We start from the raw sequence: 24,063 nt of genomic DNA, 5'->3' as shown, positions 1-24,063 counted from the left end.
AGGGAAAGGCAGAATCCTGAGCAGCTAGGATGCTGTTGATAACATTTTGCCAATGCAAGAACTAGCTTCCCACACAGTAACTTTCATATAATCATACATCTGTAAAAAGTCAGCCACTTCAGAGCAGTAGGAAACATGTCTCTTAGTGTCTCAAGTACTTGGTGCAGAATCTGAAAGGTATAAATGGATACAAGACAATGCTAGTAAAATAATAATTCCTAGAAAAATAATTACAAGTCGGATAATTTGAATTGGATTAAAAATATTGGTTACTATGTTACTATTGCTTCCTTCTCAATTTCAACAGGGCCTTCCTATTCACCAGGAAAAAACTACAGTGTTTAACACTGGCTGAAAATACCAAAACAACAGTGTCCTTCAACAGCACGGATGCGATTCTTTATGAGAAAAAAAGTATGTACCCAGTAAGATGCTACACATTTACACATTAAGCCTGTTTTAACTGCATCCTTGCATTCTCTGCTGCAGTGCTGGAGCAAACCATTGCAGGTGGTGACAGTTTCAGTGAGGAGAGACTGCACCCATTATGATCTGGGCTGAAACTGCTCAGAGAATTTCACATGCAGCATCAAGGCTCCTTGTATTTGAACTTAATTTCACTCTTTTAGCCATGTATTTTGGGACCAGGGAGAATAAACATAGTCCAAAGGAAAATTGTGCATTTCTCTGCGCTTTAATTATTTACAGTTCTCTGCTTCATGGAGCTAGTGGAGTCCTTGGTCATGCAAATTATCAAGACTACAGGTTTAGCCACTTCTCTAAGTTTCTGTGAAATAATTCAGTCAAGAATTAGTTGACTGAAATATTGTATTGATTTATAATTGCTGTAGTTTTTTTTTTTAAAAAATTATAAAAAATATAATCATTTTGTAAACTGTTTTGTTCATGCTTAATTCTTGTGGTATGCCTGGCTTACATGAGTGGCTTGGTTTTAAGATCATTTTTGGAATCAATTAAACAATGCACTTCCATGTTTTTGATAGATGCTATATAGCTAGAAAAAGAAATAATTTTTTTAAACTAAACTATCTGCATGGAGTTTGTGGGAATACAGATAATGCAGTGACAAACAGTAACTTCAATGAGTCTTCTGGGAAAAAGAAAGCTCCTGTTACTAACTGATATGTAAGATGAATAGTGAACCTTTCTTGTAAGAATGTTTTGGTTCATTAGCAATTAATTATTTTTAGTATCTTTAGAATTTTGAAACATTTTAAAGACATCCAGAAAACTTAAACTGCATGAATAATCATGGTGCAGGTCTCCTTTACCATATCAAAGCATTAAAGAGAAATCAGTACATGTCCAAAACCCCAGCTACTACAGACTAACACAGTTCTGACGAATTAATTAACTTTTTTTTCTGGAGACCTGGCCCAAACATAACAAAAAGCTAGAATGTTAAAATTTAAGCAGTTGCATCCTAATTATTCGGCCACTAGACCGGATCGTGAGTTGCCAGGTTCACAGCACCAAATGCCACTTGTTTTATAACAGGTATCTTCAGTAAGTTCTAGTTCAACCACAAGCTGATGATCAGCCAGTGACATTTTGGTCTTATGGTGAAATATTTGTTCCTTGATACCTTTTTTCTATGCTAATGAGAAGTGGATTTTCTCGCCAGTTCTCCTGAACTTGCAGTTTATGATTAGCTCAGATTAATTACTAAAGCCTTAAAAGCTAGAATTTTAAGTGTACTCTTTGATTCTTGAGTATTGTTATGATCCAATTCCTTCCTGTTTTAGAAGGCAAAACAACTTTTACAGTTGTGTTTATCAAGACTTTAGTTCTGTAGTTGTGTCTCCTGCCCCAGTAACAGATCTCACAAGACTAAAGCTTATGGAGACCTCTTCTTCCCTTTTAGTTTTCACATGTTCCTCACAGAACACTGATGTGTGAGTCACCACTACAGAAGAACACTGGAGCAGGTTCAGCCAAATAATTTCTGACACAAGTGAAATATCTATAGAAATAATGAAGGTAGCCAATACCCCAGAATTTTAAATGTGATTTTTTTCTATTTTTTTTTTTCAACTGAAGTTCAAATTCATTGGAGTTTTCCTTTGAGGTTAGAGCAGGAGAGAAAAATATGCGTTGTGTAAATTCCAATTCATATGTGAAAGTGAATATGTTCATACACAAGCCATTAATTATTAAATTATGAAAATGATACCTTCTAAATGAATAAATATATCCCATTGACCCTAATTAGAAGCTGTCCTAGAGGCACAGACAATAACTCAGGCTAAGTTGGTACAAAGCAAGACAATATCCCTGACGTCATCATGGCCTCTTTACATTGTTCTCGATTGTCCATTCTCATCCAAACTTCTGAAACATCTGAAGAGACGCATCTGATCCTCATGTCAGCAATGAAAGACTATTATTATATCCAGGAGCCACTCAGGAGAAGAAGGGAACACTGCTTGGCTTCTCTTCTTTCTTGTTAGCCCCCTCCAAAGATATTCCTTGGAAGACAGGCCTAGTGCCTCCACAGTTCATCTCAGTGACCTTCCTGAACACATGCAATTTAGAAATTCAGTCAGAGCCTTCAGTTCTGCTGCTGGTATGCTCATTGGGGCTACCTTTTCCTGCAGAAAAAAAAAAAAAAAGGCCTAGACTGACACTATCTCGTGCTTCAGGATGGCTTTGTCTTATTTACTTTCTAGCCTCAGCTGAAACTATAGGGTGAGATATGGGGCTGCTCCTTCTCTTGTGATCCTCTTGGAATCAGAGCTTTTCTTTCCTGGCCATGACCAAGACTGAAGGAAATGTCACCACATGAATCCTCTGAGGGAGGAAACACTGTGTCTGGTTCCTCACATCAAGAGATCAGGTCATCAGCCTGCAGATGCCTATCATGGCAGGTGGTCTCCCATGGATGGGGGCATTTGTCTAGATGTCAGGTCCAGGACAGAGACATGGTTAATGGCTGCTCTTCCACAGGATGAAACTGAGTGGCAGGCAGCCACCTCTCTTGCATTCACTGCCATCATTGTGTGGGCTGTCAAAGTAGAGGCATTCATCTGCAGCTGCTCTTCAGCATTACCAGTCTTTTGATGTGGCTAGCAGACCTTTCATTTTGAGAGTAGAGTATGGCTGTTCTGAGCTCCCACTGCAGACTGGGAAGAAATCAAGTCTCTTTCATATTTAAGTATTTCATATTCATCTATCAATGTCACTGAAAGCTGCAATCAGACACTGCCACAGCTTGAACAGTAGGCCAGAAATACCAAATCCCATCATGTGGAATCTGTTTTATCTTTCTCTATTTTATCCTTGTGTTAATGATTATAGTTCTTTGAAATAATCTAAACCACACACCTGGCAGTTAGCTGATAGTGGGGGAAAAGCCATCTGCCTCATAGACTCCGCATTTTTTTCTAATGAGTTATTAGGCATTGTTTTGCTCATTATCCAGGATGATCTCCAGCAATTTAAGGACTGCTAGTCTCCTCATCTCATTCTGCCCTCTGCACTCTAGAAGACCCACCTTTGACACCTGGGACACATGCTACCTCCCTTGGCTATACCATTCAGTTCCTATGCTGCCACTATGCAGCACACTACCTCTGCCTTCTGAGGATATCTTTTTTTTCAGGAAGTACTTTTAGCTCTAGTAGCCAGAGAATTGATTCCTTTATTTTTTCAGGGGACAATTTTACAGTGCCTGTTTTTTTCAGAGTATGTAGAGTCATATTCCTTCTATTCTTCACTAGCAGGAATACAAGACTGCCTCATTCCCTTTGAAACTCACAGCTACCACTGACTCTGTGGAGTCTTTGGCTAATCCAGACAGCAGTATTTGGTATCTGTAATGTAAACCTCAAACAAAAAATATTTCTCAAAAGGCTGTTAAAGTGCATTGTAAAAGTGAGACTCACCTTCCTAGAAGCAACCTAATTATCAAAGCTAGCATCACCCAGCCTGAACTTGAATGTGCAAATAAAAAGTCAGTTTTCTTAAGCCTCAGAAAAGTTTTCTGTCCCCACCACGATCCATCAGCAACAGGAAATAGCTGCTGTAAAATTCGTTCTGCTGAGATGTAGTAGAATCTGTTCTTGTTGGAAAAAGCAATCACCAGGACATTTTGTGACTCTGCCACTCCCTTAGGTTCATGATGACTGTACAATCTCACCCATGCTTGACTCAGACCTTGGACTTCATAACAGCTGCTCTGACATCAGTCTTTGCCAGAGTTTATTTTTCTTGTAATTGGATTCAAAATATCTGTACTAAACAACTACATAAAATGAAAAGATTCATCCCTCTGTGAGTGTAAGAATTTGGGTGGCCGTGCTGGGCCACCTACTGTTATGTACTCACATTTTACCCCACTACAGACTCTTTGGGATCTGTAAGCAGACCATACTCTGGATTGTCCATAGTTAAGAAAGTAACTTCATGAACATTCATCTGGCAGTTACAGTTTTATTTTCCGTACCTTAATGGCAAAACCCTGTATAAGTAATCCTCTTTTGATTACAGTGGCCTTGTTAATAGTAGGAATAATCCACAAAGCCCACATACATCACTTTCATGGTCTATGCTCACTACATTAAGTTGAGTCAGATTTCTTCCAACTCAGACCTCCAAGAGGGCCTTTTCCTTTGGTTCTAATTGGCCTCTCAGAGTTTCAGAACCATGGTGTTTTTCTTAGCTCAGTGGCAATCTGGGATGCTTACCCTCTTGTAGGGGTAATAACCAAAGTTTTGACACTTAGTCACTGAAACAGTTCATAGGAGCTTGGTTAGAGACATCTTTACAGAGCAGTTTCCTCAGTCAAACCGTAATATCATCTTGACAAGTAGTTTCACTTTTGAGCCCATCTGTCTTTTGAGGAACACAGACTATCAGGGGTTATAGGCCAGTACAACAATGTTCTGTACAGGAGAAAAATGTAAAAGAGACTTTGGGGGTCACACAGAAAGAAGTCATGTTATGAAAAAAACTGTTTAAGAGGGAACAAATATCAAGGCCTAAATCCATGGTGGTCTCCATGTGCCATATGAACTGGGAAGTTGCTTACTTGTCCTCATTCCTGACTCAGCTATACAGAGCCTCTATCCCCTCTCTCCAGGTGTCAGATACACCTGATTTTTTTATTTAAACAGGTTAAAATAATTTAAGAGGAACTTGTCAACATTGGGAATTCCATGGGTGAGGCTATTGACTAGAGACAGTTATGCTGGGACCTGCTACTGAAGTATCAGTGTTGAAGCAGCAGTGACAAGACTTTTGGGCACTCCAGTAGTACCCTGACAACCAGGCAGTAGCTCCCTTTTGGTAAGACATGCAGCACAGACATTTGTAGTCCCAGCCACACACTGTGATGTCAGTAACTATTGCAAGGTGTCCAAACAAGGCTCAGCTTTTCCTATCACACTGGTTTCCTGTTCTTGTTCCAATATTTCCATGTTATACTTTGGAGCTTAGGGGTATCTTTTTTTGTGCAAGCAAATTGCTGGAAGAGGAAATCAAGGTCACTCCCCCCAATGACTGGAGATTTTTCAATGTCAGTGGTCAGTAAAATATCATCAACATGCTTTGCATTCTCTGTGCCTTGGAATCCCACTAGAAGATATCTGGGAGTGTGAGGCTAAGACGAATCAAAGGTTTTGGGGCCACTTATGTGACAAATGTATTTTGGTAGCTAAAAATATTCTGGCTTGAAGGGATGGTTGCATGGCACCCACACTCTGAATGTGCTTCTGAACAATGCATTTCAAAGAATCTCCAGCTGCTAGTGAAGGACCTTCCTTTCAGTAGCATGATAATATAAGCATGCATTTTATACATGTCAAAAACAATTTCAACTTGTCATATATGTTTTCTTAACAAAATCATTTTAGCTTTATAAAAATGCTTCAGGAATTTTCTTCTGTAGTTGCCTAGTTGGTAACTAATTTTGTTTAAAATAACTTAAGGAATCACATCCATGTTTGCATGCACAAAAGGTTCAACACATGGGTAAAACATGGTTCATGAACATCATAAACTGATGAACTTTGGAGTTATATCTGCAGATTCTGCGTTTCAAGAGATGCAATGTTTTGACATCATTCAATTAACAAAACCAATTCCATTTCAGTTTACCTTCTACAGTGTAAAAGAGGGATTGGGAAGGACTACAGAGGAACAGAAGCCAAAACTTGGAGGGGTATTCCATGCCAGAAGTGGGCAGAAAAAACACCCCACAACCCAAAGTATGGCCTTATTTATATTTTTCTTCATGCTGTTCTGAATTTCTTCCGAGCTTCTTCAGCTTCATGTGAATAAACAACTTCATAGTGCATATTATCAAAGCCAGCTGTCAGGTGACTTTTTAAGACAACTTCATCTTTGACTCTGATGGCAGAGAACTGTAATGATCTGGGTAAAGAGAGGTTGTGTTGTGTTGTCATTTTTTGTTTAAAAACTATTTAATCTCCTCCTGGAGGATTGCTATAGAAAGAAGCCTAGGGTTTGTTTCAAAAATTCTGCAAATTAGGATGGAGGTTTCTTTGGTGATTTTTTTCTACAAATTCTCCACTTTAAAAGTGGCTCCATTAAGAAAAATACATGACAGAGCCACAGCTCATAGTGAGCTGTTTAGATCAGCTGGATGCACTTATTAAAAGACAATAATTGTCCTTTGAGACTGTCATAGTCCTTAAATTTATGAGTTACAATGTGGAACCTTTTTCTCTCATTTTTACTGTGAATTAATAGAGTCCAGAGCTAGCTCAGCAAGTTGGACATTTCCGTTCTTCTTCCTTCCCTTAGCAGGCTAAATTATTTGGATTTAAATAGAATTTTAATATTGTTACAGTTATACACCCGAAAAACACCCCAATGCAGGGTTGGATGAAAACTACTGCAGAAATCCTGATGGGGATGAAAATGGACCCTGGTGTTACACAACAGATCCTGCTACCAGATTTGATTACTGCAACATCCCAGAGTGTGAGGGCCAGGTCATGCACACTGGAGAAGGTAGATTTATTTTTCAGAGGAGTGTTCAAGTAGGTAATATTACTCCTGTTATTTGTTCTTGCTCTATTATTGCAAATGGGTTTTAAAAGTGAATTTAGATCAAGCTGGATCTTAAGCAGTACTCAACATAAAGGTTGTTTTATTAATTAGCTTATGTTATCAAAGTAATTTTGTAAATATGGGCAAACTGTTTTATTTTTTCTTTTCAATTATTTGCTGATATTATCCTGCTCTTACTCCTACCAAATTATTTAATTTTAACAAGAGTAAAGATTGACTCAAGCACTGTGTTACGTGCAAAACTCCCATTGCTATCAGTACATACAGATATGTGACAAAGTCCTCCCTCTAAAAGACACATACCCCTAAAGCGTTATTCGTTCAGCTAGACTGTAATGCACGGTCTTCTAGGTTCCTTTCATCATTAGCTGGAGCAAACCCTTTTTTTTCTTGCATTGTAGCCTTCTATGAATAAATCAGGATCAAAATTCACAGGCTTGTGCAAACCCTGCTTTGTTTTCACTCTGCCTAGTCCCTACAGCAGAGTGCATGCAGTGTAATGGGGAAGACTACCGTGGAGAAGTTTCCAGAACAGAGTCTGGGCTTGAGTGCCAGCCCTGGGATGCCCAAGAGCCTCATATGCATGCATTTACCCTGAAACAGTGAGTCATGCTCAGTGCCAGATTCATTCCCACAGCGCCTGGGAGACCCTGCCTGCAGACAGCCTAATTGCTACAGCAGCCATAGCTGACTCACAAGCTTCTCTTTCATTTTCAACGTGCAGCTTTCCAGAGAAGGATCTGAGGAAGAACTATTGCCGTAATCCCGATGGTGAACTTCGGCCCTGGTGTTTCACTACCAGTCCAACTAAACGCTGGGAATATTGCAACATTCCTCGTTGCAGTGAGTCTGATTTCCTAAGATCACTCCAGAGGGTAACTCTTCTCACTAAAATTGTGCAGGAAGGGGAAAGACAAGAAGTCATTTCTGAGTGACCTCGGGAGATCCTTGTGAACCAGAGAAAGTGAATGTTAATAAGCAGAATCACTCACTAAATTTCTGTTACGTAAAGTTGTGTAAGCTCAGTGGGGATGCAGGTGTCATAAAGTGCAATAGTGCCAAAGATGTTATTGCAACCCTAATTTGTCTTCAATCACCTTACTTTTTAGTTTACCTGAGAGGTGGGGCATTCGTGTTAAATCAGGTAGCAGTATTCATCTGACCTGCTAATTCATGGGAAAAACCTAAATCCCCATGTGACCATACTTTTATATCTCACCTGGGTCTGGCCAGCACAGCAAACACTGACTTTTCCTTAGCAAGGGGTGAATTCTGAGAAACAAGTACAGGCCTCAGGAAAGAAACCTGACTTATCAGTGAGCTAGCTTAATCCAGTAAGCTGAGCACACTAAATCTGGGCATTTCCAAAGCACTGAATAATGTCATTAGCATTGCTGTTTTCAGAACTGGACCGCATTTTGAGAAAACAAAAAAAAAGTGGGCTTTTTTTGTTCCTAGGAGCTTGATTTCTTATGCATATGGACTTGCCAGTGCTCTCTAAGCAGTAACATGAGTTTGCTAGATTTAGTTCACCCCAGCATGCTCAATTACAGATAGAAGAATTACTATTTATAGACATCTGTATGATAAAGTAAATTGTGAAAATTACCGTGGCACTTCCATTTTGTGCCTAAAACTTAAAGAAAGTTTGAGGAACACAGAAACTTTTTAAAGTCATACTTCTCTCCACAGAAAATTCCATACAAAGTGTATGTTATAAGTATGCACTGTAGGTTCATTTTCTCTCTGCCGTCTGCAGGTTCCATGCCTCTGGTCATTACTCTTACTTTCTTTGCTGTTCCCCACATGCCAGACCAATTTACTTTCTTTGACTGCTGCTTCTTCCCCACTTTCCCCATTCACTGACTCCAAAACCTCATCTCTGAAGGCTGTTTTGCTTTCTTTCACAATTTCTTCTTGCCCCCTATCCTTTCTGCACTTCCATCCTGCCCATGTGCATTATATTAATGTGCTCTCTTCATCCCCCTTGTTTTTACAAGACTGTACAGGACTGTTTACTTCCTTTTCAGCTCAGGGACTGCAGGCACAAAGTCTGGCTCAACCCAGCAAAGTTATTTAATGACTGCTATAAAAAGGCAGACACAGGACATCTGTCTGGCAGCCCAACTGTTGGTGAAAATGTACGCTTTGGTTTTGCCATGGCTTTTGACTAGTGTTACCTCTGATGAAAGAAAAAAAGCATGTTTGACATTGCAGAAAACAAAGGGATTTAAAGGATGTTTAAAAGCGCTAGGTAGCAGCATTTTTATTTTCTTTTTTTTTTTTCGTTAAATTCTGTTACAGCTACACACCTACCAGCCTCTGGCCTGGGCTCCCAGTGTCTCTCAGGGAAAGGAGAAGACTACCGTGGCAGGATAGCCATCACTGAATCAGGAAATGCCTGCCAACAGTGGAACATGCAGTTTCCTCACAGACATGGCTGGATTCCTGACAGATATCCCTGCAAGTACGCTGAGTCTTCTCATTTTAATGAAGGCCAAAGAACATGGTTATTCCTCATTGATCCAGATGCAGAGGTCAGAGGAGCACAGGTTTTCCACAGTTATCTTGTTAAGCTGTTTCTTTCCTTTTGTCAGCTCTCATTACTTCTGTTCAGGTCTTGCTCTTCATTTTTTTTTCTGCCTTCCTTTTTTTTTTTTACCATCTACTTTATTCTCATGTACTTGTCTCACCTGTCTTCTTCACGTCTCACTGCAGAGTTATAGGTATTGACTACTTTAATGTTAAAACCTGGCTGTATTTTGGCACACTTTCAATGCACTACTCTTCTGAAGAGCAATGCTCCAAGGTCCAAGATGCTCCAAGGTCATGCATCCTCGTGCTCCAAGGTCAGAGAAGCTGGGTTTGCAAAGTGTTGTCAATGCACAAAGGTAGCTGGGACTGACCAGCTTTTAGCTCTGTATTTTGATCCTGTGGGTTGTGAAATGGAGCCTGTAAGTTTTCTGGGCATGTGAAACCCTGACCATTGTCACAGGGCAGAAAATAGCACGCACCAGTGCTCATATGCACACTCTTCCAGGATCAGTCTGTGACACCCAGCATCACCTGGTTCTTTCCATAATGGCCAGGTACACCAATGGCTTGTGTTTTGAAGTCATCTTTTACTGTCTTGTCTTGGCCTCAAAAACAAGAGCAGAAAGTGTAAGCATGGGAAAAGCTATTTATATATTCTCAGCAGTTAGACTGTAAATTCAAAGGCTGAATTAGTCCCAAAATAATGGTTAGTCCCAAATTAGATTAGTCACAAAATACTGAGTGGCACATGAGGTAATCTCCAAAAATAATAAATGTAACCACTGAGTTGAGTTCTGCAGGCAGTAATTGTTAAGTTTTGCACACAACTCTGCTGGGTTTCTGTGAGTAGTTTAAAGCCTGTTCTTCTGTTTCAGGGGCTTAGAGGAAAACTACTGTAGAAACCCTGATGGAGAGAAGAGGCCTTGGTGCTACACCACCACCAGCAGTGTTCGGTGGGAATATTGTGCAATTCCCCACTGTGGTGGGACAGAACGAGGGATTGCTGGTATGAGTAGTGGAATGTACTTGAGATAAGGACTTTAAAACAGTAAAAGGCATTGTTTGTTGATGTAAAAGTGTCAAATATTTTTTTCAGTCACTTTGACACTGTTAATGCAATTGTTTTGCTTGGCATGTTACAAAACTTGCCATATATTGGTCTTTCGATGATTAAGTGCAGTGAGGGATGTAAATCACCAGCTGATCCAACAGAATAATTACAGGATGAAAGAGGTTTATTTTTTTATATTCCATTTTTTCCCAAAGGTAGGGTCTTTTCAGCTACTTAATTGAAAAATGGAAAACGGGTTTAAAGAGAGGAGTAAAGGAAGACCCATTTTTGGAAAGTAGCCACAAAAGAGAGGACAGGAGCTTCCAAAGCAATAAAATTCTTGTCTGAAATATCAATACATTTAAGCACAAAAATGACAAGAAAGTCTTAGTGCAATCAAAAGGATAATAGAGAGATTAAATTTTAACATAATGTCTATTTTAGAAATATATCAGGAGCAAAATATCTAGCATCTAATCTTTGAGGATTTTTCATGTGAACTTTCTGATGTTTAATTCAAACATGTTCACATATACTAAAATGAAACTGAGTGGTGAACCTTCCACTGAATCATATATGAGGGTAATCTGTGAAAATTTTCAAAATATCTGTGGAAATGCTTTTCCACCTTTCATGGTGGCTGTGATGCTCTCACTAGATGCTGTCTGTGTAAATGAGTCATTTGTTTTTATCAGCCTGTGTGTTTGATGCCTTCTTGTGCCTACAGAGTAAGAACATAAAATTGGGATGCAAATGACCAGTTTCTGTTGCTTGCTCCAGATGTGCGTGTGGAGGTTCCCCTGCCAGAGGAGTGCTACCGAGGCAAAGGCCAGAGTTACCGTGGCACAACGTCCATCACTGTATCAGGAAAAATATGCCAAGCGTGGAACTCTATGTTCCCACATAGGCATGAAAAAACCCCAGACAGATTCCCAAATGCGTATGTTTATCTCACCTTTTCTTGCTTTATCTGACAATGACTACTGCTGATTGTATTATCTTTACAAATCTATGCTATAAAACACTGCCAGGGAGTGTATTTATAAAAAAAAAGAACCTTTCCAATTTACAGAAACGTTTTCCTTTAGTCTCCTTTTTAAAAACTATCTTTTGTTGTTACTTAAATTCTGAAGAAAATACAGCTGTCATTTCAGTCTTAAATTTGTGCTTCCACAGGCAAAAAGAAAAAAAAAAAAAAAAATTAGTCCAGCAATTACTTAGCTAATCATAATTACAAATATGCCAGTTTTTAATAAGGGTAGGATAGGAACCAGATGACAATTGTTAGGAAATCCATCCCTGCTTAATGGATGGCAAGTATAAGCAGGAAGGTTGATACTTTTCTATTGTTTTGTCTTTTTTATGATGTCTCCCTAAATATATATTTTAAAACTTTCCACCATATTTTGACAACAAAAATAATGATTTGTTGAAAATTGAACATCCTCAGAGGGGATGCTGTTTTTCCACAAACATTTAAAAAAACTGAAATCAAGCTGTGAAAATGTGGAATTAATATAGAGTGATATAATCAGGAAAAAAAAAAAGCATTTCAGATTTTCTATTCTGCAACTGTGCTGTGATTCAGGATGGGGAAATACTGAAACTGCAAAGTATTAAGGAGAGAAATTCTACTTCTCTCTTCCTCAGCAAGCACAGGGATAAGAGTGCTCCCACTGTATTCAGTAGAAGTGGGGTCCTATTATTGTTTTTTTTTTGGAGGGACATCATTTGCATTAATATTTATTTGCCATTCTTCTGAATATGAGAAAGAACCCTTAGACATTTAAAAATAAAAATTGTTGGTGGGTAATTATTTTTGTGATTACCCACCAACAGTATGGATCTTCCCACATATTTATTACTAATTCACACATTGACACAATTGTGTGTGCTGGTACATATATATTTAGAAATTAATTTTAAAAAATTATTAAATAAGAAATTATTGGCATATTTGGCATTTATGTAACTACTCACTCCATTGACTTATTACAGCCAGTATTTAAGTCAGTAGTTTAATTATGTTTCCTTATGCATAAATATATTAATGACTCTGATGTAGTTGTGAAGTATAACTCTCCACTCATACCACAGCCATAAATGTGTTTGCTGGTAATAGGATACCTAGCAATAAGTAAAAAATTAATAAATGCATTTACCTCTTCATTGTACAGATCCACATCTTTTTGGCAAGATATTCCTATGATCACTTTCAGTCTCATGTGGCATGACTATTGTGCTTATTTTTGCAGGGATTTGAGGGACAACTATTGTAGAAACCCAGATGGTGATAGCAGGCCATGGTGTTTCACCACTGACTCCAGCGTGACATGGGAGTACTGCAATCTCAGGACTTGTGATGATCATGTGCAAGAGCCCGTACCAAATGACCCCCCTGCAACTATGGCACAACATGCTAGCCTGACTACACCTACTGCATCTGGTAACAGCTGGCTATAAGTGTCACCTCCTGTAGAGTCTGTGGGTAAAGGAAAATGTAATCTCTCAAAATTATTCTTGAGTAGTGCAGCAATGTAACAGTCACATCCCTCCTCCAACTTTCAGATCTTTACTGCTGAATTTTGCAGCAGGTACTCTTGAGTCAGTTCATATCTTGTAGCTTATATCATTTTACAGTGCATTCTGTAGGGTACTTTTTTTAATTTAGGGGCACAAGAGGAAAACAGAAAGATTTCTAGTGTTTTTGTAGCTGTGTGTGGTTAAAATAAAATCACAGTGACTTGTAGTTATTGTAGGATTTTTGCTTGTGCTGTGCTTTTGTTTTCAGGAGGCTGACCTTAGCTTGTATTGTTCATAGGCAACCACGTCTTGCAAAATCCATGCACCAATAGAAACAAGTTTTTGCTCCACCCTGCTTCATTGCTTCCTTAATTAATAGTCCATGTTGGTCAAAGTGGTATGACTTTTCTGAGTGCATAGTAGAGCTTTCCATGGGTTATTTATTTTGCAAAGGAAGGTGACAGGGTTTGATAAAAGATACGCAGAGTTGGATAAAAGTTCCTAAGTGGATCTGTGTACTACTCACATCCAGCAGAAAAAAAGTACCTGAAGCAATGTCTTTGCAATAAAAACTGCTCTTTCAGTCTAATGGGCTGTCAACACTGAAATACTTACTTCTCTTACGTTACTTTTAACTTCTCTTGTGGGAAGTGCTCACTGATACCAACTTAGCTAGAATCTTGGAGTCTTTTCAGATATTTGCAGTATGTTACAGAAAATGTTTAGCCTGAAGTTCCTCAAATTTTTTTCCAATTCAGAGACACTGTACATCCAGGAATACATCCATCTTGACAAACTACAAGATCACAGGGTACCTCTTTGTCTTTCTTTCTTCTGTAGACACTAAAGAGTGTGCAAGTTCTAAAAGTACTTAATCAGGTTTCTTTCTGCTTACCACCACCACATACAGGTTCAGTAGCTAACAATTATTTCCTTTTCCTCTTTTTTTCACAGACTGCATTAACGGTAATGGTAAAGACTATCGTGGCACAGTAGCAAAAACTGGAACGGGTAGGACTTGTCAGGAGTGGAGCTCTCAGAAACCTCATAGCCACAAATATTTCACTCCTGTGACTCATCCAAGAGCAGGCCTGGATAAAAATGTAAACAGCTGCTAATGCAATTGGTGTCATTGAACATCATCTCCATTCTCCATGACCCCTCAGTAAACAGTTCACGTTCAGTCTTTGTATGTTAAGTGTAACTGGAAGTCATCATGTTGATAACCCAGACCTATAATACAGCATTGAAGCAGGAGGATGGATTTTACATTACTTAGGATATCGACACTTCAAGCACAGACATACACCATGGGGTTGATGCTAGCAGGCAAGCACCACAAAGGAAATCATACAATGCTGCTCATATGTCTACAGACCCCAAAGAGATGTCTTTTGTTGTTTGTCACAAACTAAGCAGGCTTCTGGCAAATCCTCAGAGCTGACCTAACTTGCTCTTGCTGACTTTAGGGAGAGAAAGATTAGGTCAGTAAATGTTTTAGTGCAAAGCACTTACTTGTCCTACATCTAACCTTACTTCTCATGAGGTGTTAAAAAGCACTAGAGATAGGATGACTCTTGGTGGGTGAAGAGAATTACAGCAATTTTATTGTATGTTTCTGATTTTACCTGATGGTTTTCAGATACAGGAAAAAAAAATAATTTTGTGAGCAGAGGAAATAGCAGTTAACATCTAGTGGAAAAGAGTTGGGGGAAAATAATTCAAAGTTTTAGTTTAAAGCTTTTTGTAAAACATGCAGTTATAGACTTCTTCATTCTGTGGCTAACATTTGGAATCTTCATTCTCTGCTTTTATAATTATTACAGTATTGTAGGAATCCTGATGGAGACATACATGGTGTTTGGTGCTTCACAACGGACCCAGAAAAAACATGGGAGTACTGTGAAATCCCACGCTGCTGTAATTATCCTTAAAGACTTCTCTGTCCTCCCTTTCTACAACTCGTTATGGTAGTTATAAAATGTTTTCAATACAACCACAAAAAGCCTCTCTAGGTCATAGCTTTAGGAAGCTGGGCACAACCAAGCACCTGTAAGAGTCAGCCAAAGTTTAGATAACCTGGTGGTAACAATCATCAGTAAGATTTCACAGATAGCACCCTGTTGTGCTCTTTATCATCAGTGAAGCCAAGCACTCAAGAGCTGCTAGCTGAGTTTGAGATACCCAGTGAAGCTGTGAAGAGAAGTATCCCTTTCCTGGGCTACTCAAATACAGCAGAGAATTTCCTTCATGTTCACGCTAGTCTTTCCATGCACTTTGTGGCAGGAATAATGCCTTGAAAACCCACTCATACACTTTTTCTGTTAGCTGGGAGCAAGAGAGGTTACATCCTTTAAACCCTTTCCATCCTGTTGATTTGATTTGTATTGTGATCTGGGTATTAACTGTCCCTAGATCTTTCGCCTTTCTTTTGTTGCTAAATTTTTAGAATTTGTTTCTAAATAACTTTCACAGATTTCTTGAATTCTTTTTTCCTATTTTGGGATAGTAATAAGTACACTGAGCAGGTGTAGTGTTTGCAGACAAATTCACCAGCAAAAGAGAATTTACTTTTTGTGGTGCCCTGTCACTGGGTATTGGCAACAGCTGTGATGTACTGGGAGCTCTGCTTGGCACGCCCAGAAGTCATCTCATTTGTTCTGCTTGTTTCTTCTTTGCTTACATTTTGACAGAATTACATATATATATTTAATATATCTGGAAGGGATATCAGAAGTCTATTCCTTCTTCTTTTCATTTATTATTTTTACTACAGTAAACTACATCTTTACTACTAAAGATGATATTTCTAGAGGGAGGCCCCTGCTCTACTGGACAATGTAAAAATACAAAACAGTAAAGAGCATTCACTCCCTTGGGAGTATATGATATTCTTCATGCTGGTCATCTAATGTGTTCTTCTAAGCAGCAATCTATCATGATTGTACACGTTAATTCTGTCAGCCAGACCTAGGAACTCTAAGGCCTCTGTATTTTATTGCCTCATACCAGAACTAACACATATAACATCCATAGCACCATATGCAGCTCTGGAAAGGCTTATTTGGGTCCTTACTGAGTACACAAGGTCAATTCATTAAAAAATGGTCAGGGAAATTTGGATTAACAAGAAAGTAGAATGAACAGTGTGAGGGCAAAATTGGAATATTTTATGGCAAAGGGATAGTGACTCAAGTTTATATATAATCAATGGATTTGTTTGAATTCAACCAAGGTGTAGACTGGCATGTTTAAAACAGTTTAGAAATAGTTATCATTGTCTGGGCAAGAAAATCTTCCACTTTCCTTACGGCTCTTTTCCCTTCAACTTTCCCACAGATTTTCTTTTGGGGATGGGACTCACAGTTTTACTTATTTGACTACATCCAGATACTTGACATAGTTAACAATTTTTTCCAGGTAAATTAATATTTTTTCATGTCAAATGTGATATATTAACCCCAGGTTTAAATACTCAAGGTAATGAAAATATAATGAAGTTTAAAGGTTCTGGTTGTTTCTTTACTCTTAGTTTACATTAAACAATGTAAAGAGTGAAAGCCTAAGGAAGACTAAAAAATGTCTTAAGCCTTTCTCTTTTCATCTGATTGCACTGTGGATGGCATTACGGAATAGCTTTAAAAATCTCCATTGTAGCTTTTTTTATTCTGTAGCTCTTGAGCATGACTGTGGAAAAGTTCCAATGAGGAGTGAGCGAGCCTGTGAGCCACATAGCATGTGTGATGCATCTCCAGGGTCTTGGCCTTGGCACGTCAGTCTCAGGACAAGGTACTGGTATTCCAGAGTGTATTACCATCCATCAGCACCAGAGTTTCACAAGGAACAGACATTAGAAGGAAACTGACAGGAAGCAATACATGTGCTTCTGGAGACTGGCCTTGGTTTCTATATAAAATGCCTTAGCATGTAAAATAAACCTTTTTTTTTAATAATAATGTCCACAGTTAATGACTTATTGGGTTACTAATCGCAAACTCCCCACTTCCTTCTGAGGCTCTAGAGGCCAAACTTGAACATTGAGTACACCTTTATTTACTGAAATGGGGAAGGAATAATTCCCACTGAGGATAGCGACAGTTACCTGCATTCTGCAATGAGGAATCTAAGCCCAGCAGTACAGCCACCAACCTGCAATGTGTATGAATGGAATCTGATCATTCCTTTTCACCCAGCACCCAATCTGGTTCAAATGTGACTTGATGCTGTAGCCACCTTACCTGTGTTATAAGCCACAGGGAGACCATCATCTCAGTATAAAAAAAACAATTATGCACAACATTTCCACGGTCCAGATGAGAATGGCTGAACAGGAGATGAAGATTTACTTACAGAAAGTCTACTGAAAATTTCTATAGAGTTGTTAACAGTCACCACAATCTATATTATCCCAAGAAAAGTTAAAAGTCCATAGTAAGGTCTATTTTAAAAATTAGTCAAAAGCAATCCTACAAATCATAAGGATGTATATTTTTATTAATTGCTCATCAGGACAAACCCATTACATCATAAATTAAAATGTTATAAAATGCAATTAGTTTTGTTTAATCTCTGAAGGCAAGAGTTCCACCTTGAAAAAAAATGTCATCTGGGTGTCAAATTTATTTTCATGTCTTTGATATTCTGGAGCAAATAAAGCTTATTTTTTGAAAATCTGCATTTGATTTCACTTGCCATTGGCAAAAGACAAACTATGACTGATAAAAGGGGCATATTGCTGGTTTGCTAATATTTCCCCTTGTGCACAGCATAGGTGGTGGAGAATTGACTCCAGTCTTAAATGGATGTGGTTTTCTTTTCTCTTCTAGGAGCAACGTGCACCGTTGTGCTGGCACTCTGATACACCCACAGTGGGTCCTTACTGCAGCTCAGTGCTTCCAAGAGTGAGTATCAACTAGAATAAGAATCAGGTATTTCCTAAATCTGTAGGAGAAAATTAGTAGAGGAGCAAGTTGTACCCAATAAGGCACCTTTTTTAATCCTTAGTTCCTATCTTTCTTGACAGCAAGCTGATTTTTATCTTCTGCTTTTGTCTCAGTCAAACATCAGCGGAGCACAGCAGGAGTTACTTCTGTCCTCTGCCCTTTCCTCGACCCCAAAGTATGCCAAAAAGGATGCTAATGATGTGCTGTGCTAATTGCACTTGGAAAAAACCCTTAGGGCTTTAGGAGCTGTGAACTTTTCAGGAGCTGTGCAAAAAGGTGCCACATTATTTACAGCTCATGGGATTTTTCACTGTCATAAAAATCAAACTGTTAGAAAAGGCAGGCTTTCCTTCTTCCTAAGAATAAATTAGGCCATTTATGGTCAGAAGCAGCAGCCTGACCTTTTTGTTAACTGCAGTTCTCAGGGAAATAATTTCATTTTGTCAGAGTGACATTTGTGATTACATGTATGGATGCATTACCTTCCCCCTGTCATTTCTTCCAGGTCAACAGAGCCTTTTTCCTACAGGGTTTTTCTTGGGACAGAGAATCTCAATGCAGCAGAGCCATCCCTACAAATCCGAAGTGTCCAGAAAGTAGTAAAGGAACCAAGTGGAGCAGACATTGCTTTGTTGAAATTGGACAGGTACTATTTCAGTCCAAGTTTTCCACTCCTAGCACCTGTATTCTGAAGTCACAAGTTCACTTAGCCTGAAGTTAGCTCTCAGGACTGGTTGTGGGTGGTACGAGAGATGAAGTCTGGGCCAAGAGGCACCGCAGCCTCTGCATAGAGCCAGTGCTCCAGGTCAGGCCTTCATGAGCTGCAGGCTTGGCCAACAGCTCGGTAAAACAAAACCTGCTTGTGATATAGTGAAAAATCCTGTGCATAACTTTAATTACCTGGAGCCCTCTTTTTTTTTTGTCTTGATTAGATGTCTCAGCAGTCTGCTCTGAAATGTGTGCAATTGTTTCAGTGTTGTTTGGTCCCTTTTGGAAAGTTCTTGAAGCTTTTCTATTTACTCGTTTGTTTCCACCTTGTTCTTATGCTCACCACACATGGATTAAAGATCATGAAAGGCTCATGTTTACCCTAAGAGGACATTTCTTTTTAAATATTCACCATACAGCTTTAACAAACTTAGAACAATTTCACTTAGATTTCAGCTCAGGTTCTCTGGTGCTTGATTAATAAAAATCCCACTGACTTCAGGTGAGTAGAAGAAACACATGCTTTAACAGTTTTACTCTTGACAGTGCTTGCAACTGTGTCACTCAATTTGTCTTTCACTGGCTTCTCTGTGCACATTTGCACTGTAGAACACGCATGCTATAGCACAGTAATCAGTTTTGCGTCAGCCATTTGAATGCATTCTATGTGTGTGATGCCACGAATAGCACGTACAGACGCTCTGTGTTTGTTGCAAACCCATTCAGTGACCACTTCCTTGTGTGCCAACTGGTTTTTCAGCTGCTCTTATCTTAGGATGGATGTAGTATTTCCTTCATTCAGAGCAGAAGCATAGGCAGAAACAAAGTCAACTTCTTGATGTTGGGGAAGCAGGAGCTTCAATGCTCCACTGCTGTAGTTGAGAAATCTCCACTTGGCTACTGTCACACCAGCAGGCCAAAGAGAAGCCAGAGTTGCTGTGATGGCCATACTACCAGTGGAATTAAATACAGCCTCAAAGGTAAAGGTCCTAGAGGAACAGCACTAGAAATCTGGAAACCTGGAAACCAATAAAACCCCCCACCAATCTAAGCTTTCTTACTTCAATCTCCTCTTGTCTATCAATTTTTAGGAATTCTTTTGATAAAAATGAACTTTATTGAGAAGTGAATGAACTAGTTTTGAAAGCTGCAGAACTAATTTCCATTCTTACAGGGAAAAGAGCTCACACAGGGTTGTTTTCATGGAACTGTGTAGAGAGTGAAGTTTTGAGATCACCATAATTGACTTCAGCAAGTTGCAGGAAAAAAAGTTTAAAATTATAATTGGTAACATTGGCATAACTGTAGCTTCAACACAGGAGCTGGTTAGCATCTCCTACCTTCCTTCATGTTTCATGCAGATTTTTATGTTGGAGAGATCTTTATTTTAGGGTGGGTCAGAGTGAGTTCCTTTGGTCTCTCGTTCTCTTGAATTTTTGCAGAGATCACTGCTCTAGCACTATGCTGCAAACACACTCATACTGTGACTATGTCCATAAACACATTCCAGACACTTTCAGTTGCTTTAAGAAACCTCTTTTTTTCACTGACAAGGCACCATCTTACAACCATCTCTACAGTTTTAAGGCAGCATAACCTCCTCCACCATTCCCCTTGCCATTTCCATGCTTAGCCTTCTGAATATGAAGACTGAACCAGCTGATGGTAATTTTACTAAGGATCTTTTAATTATTCTTTGTTTGTTTTCCAGTCCTGTAACAATTACTGATCGTGTAAAACCAGTTTGTTTGCCTGAAACCAATCTGATGGTAGAAAGAAACGCAGTATGTTTTCTAACTGCCTGGGGAAAAACAAGAGGTAAAGTATATCTGGTGCATTTGAAAACTTAGGAAGTTTTACAAATCCTATCCTAAAATATGTGCACTCATGGGACCTGAAAAACACAGCGGACTTAAGATTTTACTAAGTCAGAAGTCACCAAGGAACATTATTCTTTTTATTTCTTTCTCTCATAGCTTGATTTTTCCCCCCCTCATTGCTCACATGAACTTATGAGTTTACTGCCTTTTAGCTCTATTTTAGTCTTTCTTCAGCTTAGATATACGATGTATTTGCACAAATAAGGACAATATTCAAATAATGCCCTTGTCTTTATTTTTGATCTTTCAGATATACCTTTTTTTAACATCTGAAGTAAGCTTGCACTTGCCTTCTAGCCTAAACATTACTGTCTGCCTAGACTTCTACAGGAACTTACATTCACTCCTGATAGGATACATGGGCAAGCACCAGCCTTAACACCTTGTGTCTGAGATAAGATGGCACCCTTGGTACTGTGAGTGTTTGAGTCAGAACTTGCCCAGATCCAGCCACCTTTGGAGCACAGGCAAAATTAACTCAAGTTGAAGGTTTTCAATGTCCGTAAAGCCCTGACCTGGATTTTGTTCACAGTGTAGCATTAAAAAATGACCATGTGGTCTCCTGCTAACCAACTCATATTTTATCTATGCCGAGGGATGAGAACGCCCATCCCTCTTTGATCTGCTTTTGCTGCAGCAGGAGGTGATTCCCCATCACTGTAGCTTCAAGCAGTGATGCTGCTGTTTGTACTCATTCTGTCACAGCTCCCACATACACACTTTTGGCTTTGCTGAGCTACATGTAAGGGATGTTTTTCCCACCACAGTTGCCAGACAGCACCTTATTAATACTCTATGTGTAAGATGAAGCTGATAGATTCTTCTTTGTGTTTGAATACACAGAATTTAAAAACAAAAACAAAAAAAACCCAAACCCAAACAAACAAAAACACACACACTAAAAAAAGATAAAAATTAGTAGAACATGTCCCTGTCTCTGAGTTTTATCACAGTAACCTTCCACATAGATAGATCACAGTACCTTTTTCTCATTCTTTTTTCATTTAAGCAAATAATGCTTAAGAATAATCACTCCATTATTAGTGTAACTCTTCAGCTTGGTCAAGAAACACTTTTCTGTCAAAAAACACTTTTCTCCAGCAGAGACAGTATTTACTGGCTTTTTTCTCACCTTTTTCTCTTTCTTATCATGATGGTTTTTTTCCTTTTTGTTTTTTTTTGGGTTTTTTTGTTCATCTTGCCACACGGTGGCAGCTGCTTCCTATGTTCTAGTGAGCAGCGCCACAAAAAAAAAAATGGCACAGGCTAGTTTTCTTCTGGAAATGCATTAGGATGGAAGAATAAACAGACCATCATCACATTGAGGAAGTGAGGAAGAAGGCCTTGCCATGTCATGCAACTAGTTCATTAAATCAGCAGGGGAAAGGGAGCAAAGCAAGAGCCTCACATCTAAACAAACTGTGTTTTGGGAAAATTTAACCTTGGCTTCAGGAAAATCTTCCTTGTCTGGAAAACACTTCAGACTTGAAAGAGTTCAAATTAATGTAAAGTAAATCCAAGGTAACATTTTTCCCCCTGAAATAAACCATTGCTACTGCACCATGATGACAGCCTACAAACTGACACAATGGCTCAGAATACTAACTATCTGGCTTTATTTATTTAGCAACCCTTTGCAAAGAAGAACAACCTCTGCTTGTTGAGAATAGATATGATCCAAGTTCAAAAAAAGTGGAAAGATTTAATAAGGCACTTCAAGGAGCTCAGAGATTATAGTAGGGCTGGAGATGGATCCCAGTCCTTTCATTACTGAGGCTTCACTGGAGCATGATACCCAAGCTACCATTCATAACTGTTATATGTTTTTGGTTGTTCATAAAGGTATTGATACAGACAACAGATTAAAAGTTGTTGAACTCCCTGTGCTCGAAAATAGCATATGTAATCGCCCTGAGTTTCTGAATGGAAGTGTCAAAAATCATGAATTTTGTGGTGGATTTACTTTTGGAAGCATAGAGAACTGTGAGGTAAGAATAACCTAGCTATGAATGTAAGCAGGTCAAATCACAATTTATAATTTCAAGAATCTTAAATTGCTTCAGTGACTCAAGGCTTCTACACAAAGTGTAGGAGCTGAGGTATACACATTTTTTCTCCAGTCACACTGTCATAAGAAAAGCAAGGAAATTGTATAATCATTTATACATTTATATGTCATTTTGCTTTCTTTTCAAAACTGCATGCTAACATATCCTACTTATAGTAGACTAGTGTTGTGAATAGTCTACCTCACCGAAAAAAGTAAAAATTTTTTTAATCCCTTGATTTAAGGAACAGTGTTAAAAGAAGTAAGTTTATTTTGTCCAGGATCAGTTAGGTCAGAGGATGTGGAAAATTATGAAGCTTCCTTTTTTTTTTTTGTATAATTTGCCTCACAGTGATCTGGGAATGTTCACACATCTGTGACAGGTGGAACTTCAGACTAAGGGAATGGCCTGGATGCTTGGAAACTTTTTATTTTTGCCCCAATTTATTTACTGCAGCAGGTCCAGTAAAAAACTCCCCCTCTCTTTACAGCCCTTGCCTCAGTCATATTTTGAGGCCTTCAGAGCTACCACAATAATAGTCCTGCCAGTATGTTGCTGTTTACATGTCTAGAGTCTTCATCACTTGAGAAACTTAGGACAAAGAGTAATGGATTTAAATTAGGAAGGGATAGATTTAGACTTGATATTTAAAAAGAAATTATTTAATATGAGAGTGATAGATCATTGGAATGGGCTGACCAGAGAGGTGTTGGAGGCCCCTACCATGGAGTCATTCAAGGTCAGGCTTGATAGGGCCCTGGGTAACCTGACCTAGGTAGAGATGTCCCTGCTTCTGTGGGGAGGTTGGACCAGATGACCTCTAGAGGTCCCTTCCAGCCTAAAATATTCTATGATTCTGTGTTTCTGTGATTCTGTGAGATCACCTTAGTCTCTCTTCTGCTCTCCAGGCTGAAGTTGGAGGACCTCTGGTCTGCCAAGATAAGGACAGATTTGTCCAATATGGAGTCACGTCTCGGGGACTGGACTGTACCCAGACATCAAAGCCTGTTTTTGTGCGGATTCCCAGTTTTACTTCTTGGATCAAGAAAGCAACGGTTGCCCACTGAATCTGGACACAGTCTAGCTTTTCTGGAAAGCAGTCCATGTGTCAGAAACAGCATTCCAAGTATGGTTTTAAAATTGTGATAATTCGTAAGAATCTTAAATAAATATCATTACTCTCTGTGCATAAATAGTTATTGCAAAGCAATGGCCAAGCTGACCAATTATTACTGTCAGTGTGTCTGTGTTGTGCCACAAGTCAATCGTGTGGCATGTGGCACTAGCTGCAAGGTTCCTACCTCATCTTTTTGTTTTGA

The 24,063-nt window shown here is 38.9% G+C and overlaps 1 protein-coding gene across 1 annotated transcript in view; it reads left to right on the top strand.

Moving 5' to 3' along the window:
• Positions 1-23,811, top strand: part of LOC103773471 (plasminogen-like) — a 27,243-nt gene extending 3,432 nt beyond the window's left edge. The window contains exons 3-19 of the mRNA XM_008940839.1: positions 308-414; positions 6,113-6,227; positions 6,833-6,996; positions 7,529-7,658; positions 7,781-7,899; positions 9,361-9,523; positions 10,467-10,597; positions 11,423-11,582; positions 12,898-13,088; positions 14,120-14,268; positions 14,992-15,085; positions 16,840-16,954; positions 17,992-18,066; positions 18,614-18,754; positions 20,528-20,634; positions 22,539-22,684; positions 23,653-23,811. Coding sequence (XP_008939087.1) covers positions 308-414; positions 6,113-6,227; positions 6,833-6,996; positions 7,529-7,658; positions 7,781-7,899; positions 9,361-9,523; positions 10,467-10,597; positions 11,423-11,582; positions 12,898-13,088; positions 14,120-14,268; positions 14,992-15,085; positions 16,840-16,954; positions 17,992-18,066; positions 18,614-18,754; positions 20,528-20,634; positions 22,539-22,684; positions 23,653-23,811 — 2,266 coding nt within the window. The remainder of the gene's footprint in view (positions 1-307; positions 415-6,112; positions 6,228-6,832; positions 6,997-7,528; positions 7,659-7,780; positions 7,900-9,360; positions 9,524-10,466; positions 10,598-11,422; positions 11,583-12,897; positions 13,089-14,119; positions 14,269-14,991; positions 15,086-16,839; positions 16,955-17,991; positions 18,067-18,613; positions 18,755-20,527; positions 20,635-22,538; positions 22,685-23,652) is intronic.
• The last annotated feature ends 252 nt before the right edge of the window (positions 23,812-24,063 follow it).

This window comes from Merops nubicus, unplaced genomic scaffold (assembly GCF_000691845.1).
Source record: "Merops nubicus isolate BGI_N331 unplaced genomic scaffold, ASM69184v1 scaffold8745, whole genome shotgun sequence".
Taxonomy (NCBI): Eukaryota; Metazoa; Chordata; class Aves; order Coraciiformes; family Meropidae; genus Merops; species Merops nubicus.
The sequence above is the reverse complement of the archived record's forward strand: the minus strand, read 5'-3'. Positions and strand labels throughout refer to the sequence as shown.